The sequence below is a fragment of the Anguilla rostrata genome, chromosome 18, assembly GCF_018555375.3.
Source record: "Anguilla rostrata isolate EN2019 chromosome 18, ASM1855537v3, whole genome shotgun sequence".
Taxonomy (NCBI): Eukaryota; Metazoa; Chordata; class Actinopteri; order Anguilliformes; family Anguillidae; genus Anguilla; species Anguilla rostrata.
In genome coordinates, this window is record NC_057950.1 from 16,134,220 (window position 1) to 16,149,218 (window position 14,999).

The following is a 14,999-nucleotide window of genomic DNA, read 5'->3' on the forward strand; positions in this document are numbered from 1 at the left end:
GGGCCAATGGGGGAAACTGCCAGCGGTTCACAGGCATTTTTGCTCATCAGTTTTGCAGTGGCCCACCGGCAGATACAGAGCATTTTCAGACAGATGCCTGCTCATTCATGTTTATCACAGATTGTAGTCAGCAGGCTACTGTTGGACTTCTGTTCACTTTCTCTTCATTATTGCCTACAGTCAATGTATTTCCAAACATAGAAACAGATACAAAGTGTCCTTTTTGTGAACATAATTTTTCTAGCACGATAGGGAACATCTATGTAGAGAAGAGGAGCTTCCTGGAAGGTGCAAATACAGAGATGTTGTGCTTCTTGTTTTATAATGTGTCACTAATTGACTGCCAGTATTGATGGTCAGCATCAATACCGGCAGCTGAGGTTTATTTTTGTCACAATGTTCAATGTAAAATTGGCGAACATAATGTAAAAAATGTTAATAACAAAATATTCTTTAATGAAAGTTATTTGTCAAACAAAGCACCATTCTATGCCTTTGCATAGTCATATTAGTGCACAATCCATAAAAGTCTATTTTCCTGCTCAAAAATATACTGCATCAACCATCATATTGGTAACTGGTGAATATTTTCTCTCTAAAATCGGCATCTGCACTGATCTCAAAAATCCAATATTTGTCAGCCTCTATGTGATGTAATGTATACCACTGATGTCTTTTTGAGGTATATGCACACACAGACACACGCACACACAAGCTTGGAAAAGAGCATCTGCTAAATCCTGAAATGTAAATGATTCCAAAATTACATTGTAAATGGACATTACATCTTTTTCACAGATCTGCAGTGCAGGACTTTGGAGATGGACTTGTTTGCCTAGCTTACAGCAAAAGACTGCAAGAGTAGAACTGGCTTCCATCCAGAAATATACTTAGCCAGTTAGACAGCCAATTCGTTCAACTAATCATCTACAGTGACACCAACCAGCTTGGATAGTGTGATAATGTACTAAATTGCAGTGATAAAATGGTGACTAATGGTTGTAGCCAGCTAAGTTAGCAAGCTAACTAGTCATGTGTTTTGTTTACTGCTAGCCAGATAGTTTGGCTAATTATGTATTACCTAATTGATGCTGCTATGTTCACTTGCTAGCAGTAATTATTAGTGATCCAACAGTTGATCCAACAAATTGGCTAATTAAGTAAAAATATTACAAGGTTTTACCACTTGAATGCCACCGGGCGTAAGTACTATATTAAAAATGAACGCTCATGATATGTACATGCATGCCTCCCATCACAGATCACTGCTTTTACAGTCCGCTGAGTCATGAAATTATCCAACATTCAACATGCTCTACCATCTGTTAAATCTCTCCATCTATGAATAAATATGAATTTGTCTGCTTTTCAAACAAATATTCAATTGACACAAGTAAGAAAATGCAGTAAAACCAGTTCAAACAGGTGCTTTACCTTTACAGGTGGGGAGGGCCTTGTCCCACACTGGCTTTCCATCAGCCCCGATAATGCATGTGATGGTGGGCGGACCTGCTGCCGTGTACCCAGAGTTGCAGCGGTAGGTCACAGTCGACCCCAGCTTGAAGTCTGTCCCAAGGCGGGTTCCGTTCATGATGTTTCCGGGGTCAAAGCAAGCCTCTCGGGGCTTCTCTATATTCAGAAAGGAGAAACAATAACACAGTATAATACAAACTGCATGTACGGATATTACTGAAATTATCAAAGCCTGAAGAACTTCAGGAGAGATGGCTAGAACTGATCGTGGAGTACCAAAAAAAGAAAGAAAAAAAAAACACCGTAATGCCACAGAATCCAGAACTGAAGGGCTGCAAGTGCACTTAGACAGGATCTGGATTAGGGTTCTGACAGATCTCAAACAGTACAAAGCATTCTCCAGCTTACATTGGCCACATCTGCCCTAATTACCACCAATAGAAGGCTAAGAGGCAAGGCAAAGCTCAGGGAGAGCAGATATAGCCGTGCAGCCCCCAGGGGCAAGCCTGGGAGAAGGCTAGTGCTAACACGACTGAGGGAAGCGGGCTGTAGATACCGTGGCAGCCAGAATAGCCCTAACAATGGGCAGTCAGCTAATTGGCCCTCAAGCAAAACTGTGTAGATGGATCTTCACAGGTTACCTGACATAACAGGTGAAAACTGAAAAGGTTTCATTTCTTTCTCCATCAGTGCTATAGGGCAGGATTCCCAAGCTTTCTCATTTAAAGGCCTTCAAAAATAATCTTCCTGGCTGAAGACCCCTATCTCAGAGAAGTTGTTTATACCTTCACACAGCATCCACTGCAGCCTCCAGTACTGTGGTCCTTTAATACACCAGTACACGGAAGCAGGTTGATGATACTACAGTGGCATCATACATTATGTAAAGAGCCACAGAGGCTAACAGATGTGTCAAATGTCATTCAAGAGTAACTGACAACTGTTGTTAAAGTAAAAAAAAAAAAAAAAGTATTTAAGAATTTGATGGCCTGTATGAAAGGATTAAAAAAGAGAACACATTTTGTCTTGATTGTTTTTTTCATGCTGCCGCTGCTGCAATTGCTTTTAGTATCAGTCAAAAAGATCAAAAGGCCAGATATTTTCTCAGAAATATGTGTGCTTGTGTGTACACATCTGTAAGTATGGATGGCATGGTGATGGTGTATGTTTGCATGAGAATTTACTTTGCGAGTAAATGCTGAAAAATCTTGCATCACATAAACAATCAGCTAGCAATTTGGACAGTGACACGTTGAAAGCAAAAAATCATAAAAATTTTTGAAATGTCAAAAAATCATGTTTTCATAGAAGACCTCTTCTAAGTTTTTTCTCTCTATTGCAGCAAAACAACATTGTTCACCAGCAAATAAATGTGAAGTCCAGCAATCAACCAGGGCTTTAAGCGCAGTCTGTTGCTGCTGTCAAAGTTGATTCAGATAAGAGTTCAATTTACTGCTGTCTTAATGTTAAATCCTTGAGGGGTCTGTCACAGCTCTTCGGCCAATCCAAAAGCAAGAAAATGGAGGGAGAGTCTGGAAGCAAATGCTTTTTTTGTCAGAAACAAACCACAAACACCCCTTCTCTGGTTTTCTTTTGTCTTCTGTCAGCCAGCAGAGAAATTAAACATTGTGAGGGTGCTCTGTAGAAAGTTAGAAAGATTTTGTTTTTGTTCTTTATGTGTTCAGCACTTAGAAAGTAGTCAGGCAAAGCATGAGTTGAACATCTGGGGCTCTTACAGACTCTGCCTCATCAGATGACTACTTTATTATCTCCTCAAAAGCAATTTACATGGTAAGACTGCTCAGATCAATTGTGTGGCGTACTCTCCATAGAGTGGAAGGGATTAAATTCAGCACATGAAAATAAAAATAAAAAGCTTTACTCTTCAGATGCTTTTGCAGAGGAAAATTGCACCATAGACTTCAATATTCTTAGGGAAATGTTGGCGTTTGCTGATTTTAATCCTATTACAAATGGTTACTGATGGAATAATATTGCATCTCAAAGCAATTAACAGTTTGAAGTGGATTAAATATTGTAAGGCCATATTTTCCTTTTCATCTGGCCTTTGTATTAATTGAATCTTATAGGGACTGGAATTATGATGTTATATGAAGTGCATACTTGTTTTAATTGTGCAAAAATGAATTTTTCCACCACAAACAAAAAATTATGGCTAAAGAGAGAAATCAGTGAATGCAGATGTTGCACTGTATAATGGAAAAGTGCAGTGGTTAATGGCCACAATGGACCAGAAATTTCCTGATATCAAAGTGAATTTTTTTTTTGCCATTTGAGCCTATATCAGTCTTATTTGGGGGGTGAGGTTTCTCTGACAGCGGATATATTTTTCTCTTGGTGTTTCTCTTTTTCTGAGAACTGCCACATACTGGCTAGTAACCCTTCATATCACATACTGTAAATCAAGACCAAACTAGTCGCTCTGGATAAAAGCGATGAGAATTGCACAAGGCAGTAAGGCTGAGGGTGGTTTACCTTTGTACTCAATAGCGAACCCGGACAGACCAAGAGAGGCATCGCTGCGGAAGGCCAGGAATAGGCTGTTCCCGCTGCTCTCAATCCGTTCGGGGGCCTGGTTCCCCTGAAGACTGCTGATAAGGGGGCCGTTAGAGTCCTCCCCCTCATAAATGTGCAGGAAGTCATAGCTGGGCTCCATGTTGAAGCTGAGGAATCAAACCGCACTCATGTAAAAACGGAGGGGAAAGGAAGAGGTGGGGGTATAAACAGCAGTCGAGAGAGAGGGAGATGATTGTACAATGATGGACACCATGACTGCAGGTGATGTGTGGTGGAGACCACCAAGACCACTAAGGAGTTTTTGCGAATGTGGTTTCAGCTTGAGCTTGCTACGCTCACATTGCAAAATACTAACAAGAACTACATGAAAATCTGATGTGAAAGGAGAGAGGCATTTCACATTTCGCAAAGAGTCCACGGCTTTTTCATAGGGATTTCAGCTAATTCTGAAATGGCATGAGGCGAGAGAAGGGTCAGTTTCTTCTTACCACTGTTGGCAGCTTCCAGCAAATTGTGAGTGACATACCTTTTGAAAATTAGGGCAATGACAAAGTCAGGACTGACTTTTATCCTCCAATCACACTCCTTTCCTGGCGGGTACGGCTGAGGGTAGTTGGGTGATAGAATTACCCCAGCAGGGCCTGTCACATTACCTCCACAGGTGGCTATCACAACGACAAGAGAAAGGGCGACACAGGGTTTTAAGCTGGCACTTCAAACCCAGGCTACATACTTATAAGCAGTGGTTCACAATGCCGGTTGTTTGACACATCTGAAGTGGAATGAGATTCTGGATTCAAGAGATGACACAAGCATAGGCTGTAATGTTTCCTGACACCTACTGAGACAGATAAAACACAAGCACACTAAAATGACTGATATGAATGAACAAGAACCACAATATCAAATACAGATTGGCAAAAATATCAAATTCATGGCTGCAGTGGAGTAAGGCAATGGCATTTTGCTTGGTAATTTAGCGAAGACATTCAAGGTGATGAAGTGGGAGAATGCCTCGTTGAATACTGATGTGGCTGCTTGTATGGACATGACCTCCCTGTCAAGACATTTGATTGTAGTTTACCAGCCATCTGTGAACCAATACAGAAAATAAGGGTATTCTCTCATTCAGATAAATAAAAAGACAGATTTGGTGGAGCAGTGGGGAAATATATATATATAGAGAGAGAGAGAGAGAGAGAGAGAGAGAGAGAGAGTGTGCGTGCGTGTGTCTCTGTGTCTTAGAGTGAATACTTGTTTTTTTGCCCTGATTATAATGTACTCCAATCTGCATAGAGAAGACAGCCTTTATGTACTGTATATAAGATCACATCCATTCCACTGGTGACTTTGAATCGTATTAGGATATAAAGACTAAGGGCTGGGTACTGCTGCAGGTTATTTCTTTTTAGAACCAAAACAACATTTTTTAGTTTGTTTAGAGTTTTAATTGCAGTGTAACATGCTGTGTGCGTTCCCATAAAATTGGCACAAGAAGGTGCATGCTATTTATGAACAGGCAGACAGTAGACAACAAACTACATACATATCAAAAAAGAAAGATACTTCCAGATTTTCCTCATTTTACCATACATCTCCCAACAAGAGCAGGCTCTTTTATTAATGTCTTTCATCAATTTGGAAAATTTGAGGTGAACAGTGGTGAACCACTTTGGAATAGACCGTGAGTGAGCAAATGGAAAGGACTAAAAGAAAGATTTGTGTCTATCTATATTAATGATATGAATATTCAACAGCTCAAACAACGGATGAGATAGGCAAGTTCAGTGCCACTTTACAATGACGTTACCAGTATGTTAGTACTGTATCTTAAGAAATATAGTTTCAGCTCTCATATCAAACACCCCATTCAAAATGTTTACTTGCCTGACTGTGAAGACACTGGCTATATACTGCCAGTTTCAATAGCAAAGAGTCTAGTTTTAGAACAGCACCGGTCTGCAAAAGCAGCCAAGCCCAAACTTGTATTGTAGACCTTGGCTCTGAATGCCATGCCTGCTATTTGAAGCAATTCAAAGTAATTTTACAGTAATTCAAGAAGTTGGACACATAGCAACCACCGTTCAGCATTCAATCTAAATGAATCGGAGAAAAAACATCAGCGCAAGTTAAATCCCTTTAATACAGAAGTGTAGTTTTCTTTTTTCTGTCACCGATCAGCAGACGGGAAATCAGTGTGACTGCTTTTGTAGAAAAATGGATTTGTAATTAATGTAGGTGAGAAAAATGGAGATTACAACAAAATGACAAGTGGGAACCGTGAAATAGGTCACTCAAGAGAATCATATTTGTAAACTGTAAACCGAAAAAAGAGGCTAAATATTCATGGCATCTTCATTTTTACCCTTGAGCCAGATTCTTTGGATGCATTGATATAAAAAGAGCTGATCTGAAGAGCTCTGTTATAATTTTGTATGTCACCCCATTATATCCTGAGTGTCTGTTCAGTGAATGTATTACACAGTAATCGATGCATAACAGTATTTTATCAGGATTTGCTGCAAATAGTTTCCTGTAAGCATACCGATGCAGGTAGGAGGATCAGGCTGCCAGAAAAACCTGTTGTTGAGCTGCACACAGGTGATTCTGGCCACGCCCTGTATTTGGTATCCAGGGTCGCACATGAAGGTAATGGTGTCGCCCGGCTCCCTGCTGTCTCCATAACGTGTTCCATTCTGGGGTGTCCCGGGGTCATTGCAGGTCGTCGCGGTCGTAGCTACAGGCACACAAAATCGTGGAAAATTAATACAAGGCTTCGCAGTGGCGTCTCATCTTTCTCGCTCTCTTCTAAATTAATCTTACAGCCCATTTTCTTTGTAGCACTTTTGCTGTGACACTGATAACTCCACCCCCAGATGTAAAACTGAATAAATAAAATCCTCTGCTTTGTTTGAGGCTTCAGCTGCATTTAAAAAGATGACAGAAAAAAAGGCAGGAGATTTATTTCATGCCACCTTCTTCGGCTTTTAGGAAAGGTTGTGTTTGTTGTGAAAATGCTTTTATTTTTCCTCTCTTTAAACCTTCTTTATTACCACCTATTTTAAAAAAGACATTTTTAAAGGCCTTATGATCAAAAACTGAAAAGAAACAAAGGTTGTATATCACTGTAATGGTTGTGTAACTGGTTGAGTTTTTAAGGCATCAGAAACTTTCATCTGTTCGGGATACACAAAGTTAAAAAATAAAAAAAAACCTTCAAAGCAAGCGGATTTTACATTGAATATGAAGATAACAGTGACACCCATTTCAATTGTGACATATGAGTTTACATTTGCAAAGTACCGCGCTTACATGTGACATATCTCTTCACTAGTATGACATCCGTATTATAAATGTATATATCTGCTTTTAAAGCAACAATATATCTGCTTTTTAAGTAATCTGATTTGCTTTAAAATCACATTAATTTCTAGGAGTGGGTGCGTATACACGTGTATTATGCGTAAGACGGCTGTCAGTTATCTTTAAAAAAGTGTTTTGGAAAGGTACCAGCCCTAGATAGATGGATGACACCTTTGTGCACGATATTAAACATCTGCTGATAAGATAACTATTTGCTTCACTGCATATTTCTGAAGCGAAAGCAAAGCGTGATTCCCTTTGTGCTGTGAAAGGGTCCCAAGGGCACTGCCTGCATGCTGTCTGCTCCCAGCTGCTCTGTAATATAGGACAGCCTGGTCATTTTAACTCAGACCTGCCATTACAGCTACAGAGAGTCTTCCAATGGGATCTCCTCATTTCATTCCACTAAATGCAAACAAACAAATAAAAAATAATAACATTGACAGTTGTATAAACCGAACCGTTTTAACCCAATTTAAAATTAATATATCTTGCACTTGGCATATCTATTTGTTTTGTGGCAAATTCCTTACACTGCAGGATTTCTGAAAAGACGCACAAAAATACAAGTTTTGCTAGCAGGGTAAATACTGTCATAAATGTGCTGAGCCAGGGATAAAATACATTCCCACTCAGAAGTAGCAACACTGAAAAAACATTATTCATAATAAATTACATGTTAGAGCCATTTACAGAACAATAATGGATTTATTCATTCTTTGAACTGAATATCTCATGATTCTGGTACGTCAGACGGTTTATAAGACAAAGTGTGTACAGACTAAGATGACTTTTCCTCATGACTACCCTAAATTAAAAAAAGCTGAACTGAAACAGATCTTTGAAACTGATAAACATACAGCTTTAAAGGTTTTATAAATTCACTCATGAGACTTCTGTACACCTACACCAACAGGTGCATCGGAAAAGAAGAACATAACATACTGCAAGTGGAGATCCAAACAATGATTCACTTAGAACCAAATTTATTTCATTACAACATATTGCATCAGGTGCCTCCTGATGGTCAAGGTGACAAAATTTTGTAATTAAATAAATGAGTTTCTAATTGAGACATTACCCAGGACTCCACTTATATGTGATAAGATTTTATAAGGTAAGGAAGGTACCGATGGAAGATGGAGAAAAATTCAAAAGGAAGAGGCGATACCCACTTGAGAACTGAATTGAGAAGCCGGACTTGCTGATGAAGTAGTCACTGTCGAACTGAAGGGTTAATATGTTGAAGGTACTGTGGGTGTCCTCGGGCAGAGACGGCCCACTCCACTCTTTCAGCAGGATTCCACCTTCCGTCGGACCGTCCCAGACTTTCAGGATATCGTGGGCGACCTCCGTGTCGAACACAATAAAGTGCAGGCTGCAGAAACAAAACAGTGTGTCATCTTCCACACTGCTAGCAGGAGCAGTTCAGGGCCCGTTCTGGAAATATTACGCACACACTTCTCTGTTCTGATTTGTGGTGGCTTCCTATCCAGTGAATGCAGAGGACAACAATGAATCATTCCACAAATAAAACAAAAGGCAATCCATCGAGTAAATGTTGGGAATTGACTGAACATGCCCGAATATTAGCTTAGCAAATATAATTGATATAGTTAACGTGTCTTAGGCGTTAAGCTTTCTCGACACGCTTTATCCAAGCCTGTCTTTTAGCTGTTTCCCCAGATGACAAGCAGTTGATTTACTGTGTAGGGAATAAAACTTACTTTGATCTACCGTGTTTGTCCTTAGAGAGGTGGCTGTTATTTAAATTGTAAAATTGTTATTGAAAGAGGGACACATTTTTCTAGTAGAAGAGAGTTAGGTCATCTGTCATCCCCTTAAGAAACCACAAAAGAGCCTGCCCTTTATGCCAGGATTCCTCCTCTGACTGCTGTATCATGTTAACGGTCTAAATGACAGGGACTTTGTAAATAAAAGAACAATAAGTTACTTATATTCTATTAAGTGTAACTCCTCAACTTATTGTCTCATCACTTGGAACAGAATATGTTGGGGTTTGAGATCTACTATTTCTATGTTTGGAGTTATGAACTGTGTGTGGGTGGTAAATCAGCAGCAGAAACTCCAGCTGCTAGCCAAGGATGGAATAGATATTTACAAAAAAAAAAAAAGAGGTTGGACAATGATATGACAAAAGACGGTTATGTTGAAGGAGATTAGCTAGTTTCCAATTCAGCTAATTGACTATGCAGGAGGCTGTAAAACAATTGTTAAGGTCAAGGAAAATCACATGGAAATGTATCTGGACCAGTTGGATTACAGGTTTTCTGGTCACAGGTGAACTCCAGAACCTGCTTAGCTCTGAGTTACTCACCAGAATAAATGAAAGAATAAATACTAAGACTAAACAACTGCCTCCCTGAGTTCCTGTACCTTAAACTTTATAAAATATTGAAACCGCAGGCTGTTGTAACACTACAGCAATCTTTTATCGCGTTGATATTTTTATTCATCAAGGGCAGAATAACTTCTGAACTCACAGAAAGATGTCATCCTTTATTTTTTATGAGTCATGCAGGAAACCCCTTTCATTTGAAAGCTGGTTCAGACCTGGAATACCAAGTGACTTGGGTACAAACATTTTAAATAAATAAATTCAGGTTCAGTCGCACTGTCAAAACCAGTAGACCTTGCATTCTTGTGTACATTCCTGCACTACAATTGGACAGGACATATTTCTGTCTCTGTTTTGAAATAAATAATATTTATTGGGATGCATTAAATGATTCTACAGTGATATCACTATTCACTATACAGGACAATGGCTCTGTCTGACTTATTTATGCATCTCAAGGCTACAATCTATTCTGAAGTAAAACCAAGAGAATGTAACCAATGTAAACTCCTCTGAAACAACATAACAGTTGAATGTCAGTTGACACTTCAGATATGCAAGGCAGATACTCCTCCTGAATACCATGCTAATGTTTCACTAGCCTGACAGACAGACACAAAAGATACACAATCTTTCAAGGTCATTCACATTTTCAGTCTGTGCTTGTGAACTGCCCTCTCCAATTCTAATCAAACATTTTCCTTTGGGTTGAAGTCTGGAGAATGATCTTAGTTTCCAGAATTCTCCAGAATTACCTTTGTAATGTTGAGGCCAGTTGACCATTCCTTGGTAGAGTCTGGAAGATCAATTGGTGTTGTGGCTACATTTGAGCTTTCTGGCAGAGAGAATTAGGTTCTTGGTATAAATAATGTCTTGGTATTTGCTTGGCTTCAAGATTCCATCGGCCTTACAAGGGTCCCAGAACCAACACTGGGTTCCACTTGAAGTATTAATGCTGTTTAACAAACTCCAGATATTTATCATTTGTTGACTAATAAACAGTATTGGGGTTTCCCAAGAATCCCAGTAGTGGACCTGAAAAGGAGGTGCCACACACAGATACTCTCCATGCTACAGGGAAATGCGAAATATTTTACATATTTATCTTCAGCTAATTTGTAAAAAGATTGATGAGAAGACCCAACTACAAATCTAATTGCTGAACACAGTTAGTGAAATCTAATCAGTGATTTTACAGTGCGCTGAAGTTGCTGGCAGCTTGAGGGAGAGAGCATGTGATTTTCTATAATGAATTTGGATTTTTGGCAGGCTATCAAATCAGCAGTGATTATTACCTGATGGTCTTTCCTGTATCAGCCTCGATGGACCAGGTACAGTGCAGGTTGTTATCATAGGGTGCAGGGTATCCTGGTGATAGTATACGCCCAGATGTGGCTCCCTGAATATGACCGCCGCACTCAGCTAAAGAGGGGACAAGCATATGAACATTGCTTTAAAATAGTCATGCACTTTCATCTTTAATTTACCTTCCAAACCTTTTTTTTTTCTATCAAGGGGCATTCAACTTTCCTTTTCAAATTAAACAGTTCATATTATTAATTAATGTATGACTTTTTCCTCTGCTGTGGCACCCTAGGTAAGACTTCTTAGCACTAGGTTTGTAACCGCTTACATTGGGTATGTAAATTTATACTCATTTGTGTTGTCTCACTTGAAACAAATGATAAGCATCCAAACTATTTCACATGTGAGTGTGAAGAAGGAAAGCTGCAGAAGAGGGGGGAGGGGGTTCTTATTAATTTGTGTAATTCTGTGGAAAAGCAATACAATGACAGCCTTAGGCAATGTCATCCATTTTCTATGTTACTTTCCTGGAGCTGCAAATATGTAAATTTGTTCCAAATGCAACTCATAAGGTGTAAGACTGACAGAATAACCAAGTGATCTATTTTCACACTCACTTAAAGTTAAAGTAATGGCACTGAGGGTAATGAAGGAACTTAGTGAAATGAAGAGGGAAGAAGAAAGATTTATGCCATCTTATTAGACATTTTCTTTCCAAATGACAAGATACATTGTTGGACTTCAATTCTGACTGAACATTTTCCACACACACACACGCACACACAAACACACACACACACACATGCACACACGCATGCATGCATGTATATACATACATGTATCTCTTTAAATATGAAAAGCAACAATTTCACTTTTTTCAGCTTCTATAACTTCCATTTACAGAAAAAAAATAATCTATATTATATCTCCTGCTCACCTGCAGCTTGCAGCTTTTACTGCTCAATGCACAACATGCATTTTAATTCCCAGTTTTGTTTACCTGGATGTGTTACAGTAAATGGGCATTTCAATAAAAACAAATGGGGGAGAGGGGTTATGGAGGGGTCATTGTGAGCCTGTATCTGGAGCCACAAGCAGGACATATCCATACCTTATCCCTTTATCACCAATTGTTTCTGCATTCTGCATTTTACTACATTACATTTAATTGGGCAGCTCAAAATGATCTGAGAACAAAGCCATCATTCAGTATCCTGCAGCAAGTAATGTACCAGTTTCTATAGGTATCAAGATAACGTCTAGCCTCTGGTCAGGCAGAATATGTCTTAGTAGATGGAAGCATTTGATATTATAATAAAGAGGTTTTCAAGCTTTGTACTAACCCACACATGAAGGTAAGGGTTTATCCCAGACCCTTCGATCACCACTAAGGCAGGTCAGGGTGCTGCTACCATGGAGAGTGTAACCAGGGTTACAGCTGTACAACACAAACGTGTTTGCAAAATGGCCATCGTCTTGAATCTTGTATCCATAATTAGGAATCCCAGGTTCTTCACATTTAATAAGGTCAAAACCTGAAAATGTAAAAGAATTTCAAAGAGATGGACAGGAAGTTGTCTGTCTACTGAATTCAATCAAGTGTCAGACAGTAATTATTATTTCTCAGACTGTAAGAAAATCATCACAATTTAAAGAGAGTCCATTTAAACTGAGCTCACGGGCACTGTCTTGAACTTTAACAAATGCAGAGAAAGGTTTTAGTAAATTAGACCACATAGTATCTCAGATGTTGTGAAGTAACCAGAAAAGGACTGATTAGGTCCTTTCTAACTCTCCACCATTGATGAAATCCAATTCAGGCAATGTCCTGAGGGGTGAGCTTTCTTTCCTGATCTGCTCCAGTTACAGATGAGTATGAAATCCATTTGAAACGGAGCAGCCAGAGGGGGCCTTTACACACATGAATATCAGAAATCTCTGAAGGAGCCGGACACTTTATCTTTCTTCTGAAGTGAGTATGGGCTTTTTAAAAATGACATTTTTACATCTATGCCCTGGAATGAACCAATACGGCTCCCTTAAGTTCTACAAAGAACGACCGGATAAAACTGCTCCCTTTTGTTCTGGCAGGATGAAAATTGTCACTCTCAAGATGATTGTTAAAGAACCAAATGTGCAGTTGAATCAGACCTGTCAAATGCGTTCCAGTCAATCAGACAATAACCTCGTGCACAGTCGTAGAACTCGCGCTGTTTGGCCATAAATGTGTGGTACAACATAAAACCTTGAAGACATTCAAGTGAAGGCATCAATACGGCAGCTGTTTATTTTTTTGTCTTTAGCAATAAAAGATGGTACCTCAAAGGTACTATAAAGTACAAAATTAAGAAATAATCAGAAATAACTGAAAAGTTGGGGGAAAAAATTGCAATGTTATTCTCGTCTGTATTCTATCATAATGTCTGTATCTTTTAATTAGAGGTCCAAACATCCAAGCTGCTGGAGTGCAATGTAATTGTTGTGTTTTTTATTGCTGGTTCATGCACAGTGTAGTGGAACCCTATTGTTTCTGTTAAATTTGTATAATTGTTATTCAGGGTCCAGACACAGCAGGTTTTCCTGATCTCTTCTCTTATTCTTTGTGAAATTTAGTGTACTTGTAACACAGTGAATTTCACATAAATATCCCACAAGGCAAGGACTCCATATCCTATCACATTCTGCCCATTTTTCGCTCTTGCTACATTTCAATAAATAAATAAAAATCTTCTTTTAAATTCCTATTGCTCTAGTTTTCAGGAACTGAAGCATATATAATCCCATACATTTTGAATAGCAAAGGAAAGGTCCCTGCTTCAAAAAACATGGCTGCCATGACCCATGACCTATTAAATTACAAGCATTGATTTCCTAGTTGTCCATGTCTGTAGCACTGATATGTATGCCCATCACTCATATTTTATGTAAAATTTTATAAAATTCATATTTTTATCAGTTACAGTATGACCGCCATAATATGAATGAAACTGCAGATTTTACATATTTGTATATAATAACAACATAATTGTGACTGGGGTCATACTGTACAGTTCAGAATTCAATTATCTTTATGCATGACAAAGTACTTTCCCCATAAAAGAGTTGTTTCATGATTTTAATTGTAATAAGATAATTCATTGTTCAATGTGATTTATTTGCAGTTAATTCTTGGGCATCTATCCCTCAACTAGAGCTGTCAGTGTTATCGTGCTGAACAGCTTGTCTATAGCTAACAGCATAAGACCGCTGTTGCTATTAACCAGAAGTCTTGGGGTCATTTCCAGCCATAATACTCTGTGACATGTAACTGTTTTCCAGTGTGCCAAACCAAAAACTTTTGAGATGCTTTTCTGAGTGACACAAAACTTTCTGGCTGTTGATGCCTTAGAAAGCTCATCCGAGTGATGCTTCTGTAGGTTGGGCTGCTACTCTCAGCTCAAAAGAGTTAATGTTCAAATCTAGTCATTATTTTCAAATACAGTGTGCAAAAGGAGGTTGTTACTTTTACCGAAACATGTCCGCAATCCACAATATTTTTAAAGTGCATGCATTGGAAAATGGATTTCTGTGAAAGTTTAGTTGGAGCTTATAATGTTTACATCAGTAATTTGGTACACAGACATATTTGTAGGATTCTGCTTGTACACATGTATAGAAGGTACATGCTTTATGTATGTAAGTTGTTTTTTTACACCGAAAGCATTTTTTTTTTGGTTTAGATTATCAGTAAGAGTAGTCTCCTGAACAAGACAGACACATTACTCAAGCTTTCCTCCTGCTTTACTCACTGCTGTACGTCAGTCTGAATCCCCTGTCTGTGCCCGACCCGTTGCTGTTGAATTCGATCCACAAGTGGTTTGAAGTACTGTTGATGATGACGCCGTACATGTCATTCCTTGTGAAATTTCCAAGAAGTCGAGATGAGCTATCCATTCCATCGTAAACCTGGTAAGGTAAAAAT

The 14,999-nt window shown here is 38.9% G+C and overlaps 1 protein-coding gene across 1 annotated transcript in view; it reads right to left on the bottom strand.

Moving 5' to 3' along the window:
• Nucleotides 1–14,999, bottom strand: part of csmd1a (CUB and Sushi multiple domains 1a) — a 499,342-nt gene that overhangs the window by 75,524 nt on the left and 408,819 nt on the right. Inside the window, exons 23-30 of the mRNA XM_064317365.1 lie at nucleotides 14,827–14,983; nucleotides 12,382–12,573; nucleotides 11,029–11,155; nucleotides 8,550–8,752; nucleotides 6,557–6,748; nucleotides 4,538–4,676; nucleotides 3,970–4,157; nucleotides 1,435–1,629 (exon numbers count right to left, since the gene is read on the bottom strand). Coding sequence (XP_064173435.1) covers nucleotides 1,435–1,629; nucleotides 3,970–4,157; nucleotides 4,538–4,676; nucleotides 6,557–6,748; nucleotides 8,550–8,752; nucleotides 11,029–11,155; nucleotides 12,382–12,573; nucleotides 14,827–14,983 — 1,393 coding nt within the window. The remainder of the gene's footprint in view (nucleotides 1–1,434; nucleotides 1,630–3,969; nucleotides 4,158–4,537; nucleotides 4,677–6,556; nucleotides 6,749–8,549; nucleotides 8,753–11,028; nucleotides 11,156–12,381; nucleotides 12,574–14,826; nucleotides 14,984–14,999) is intronic.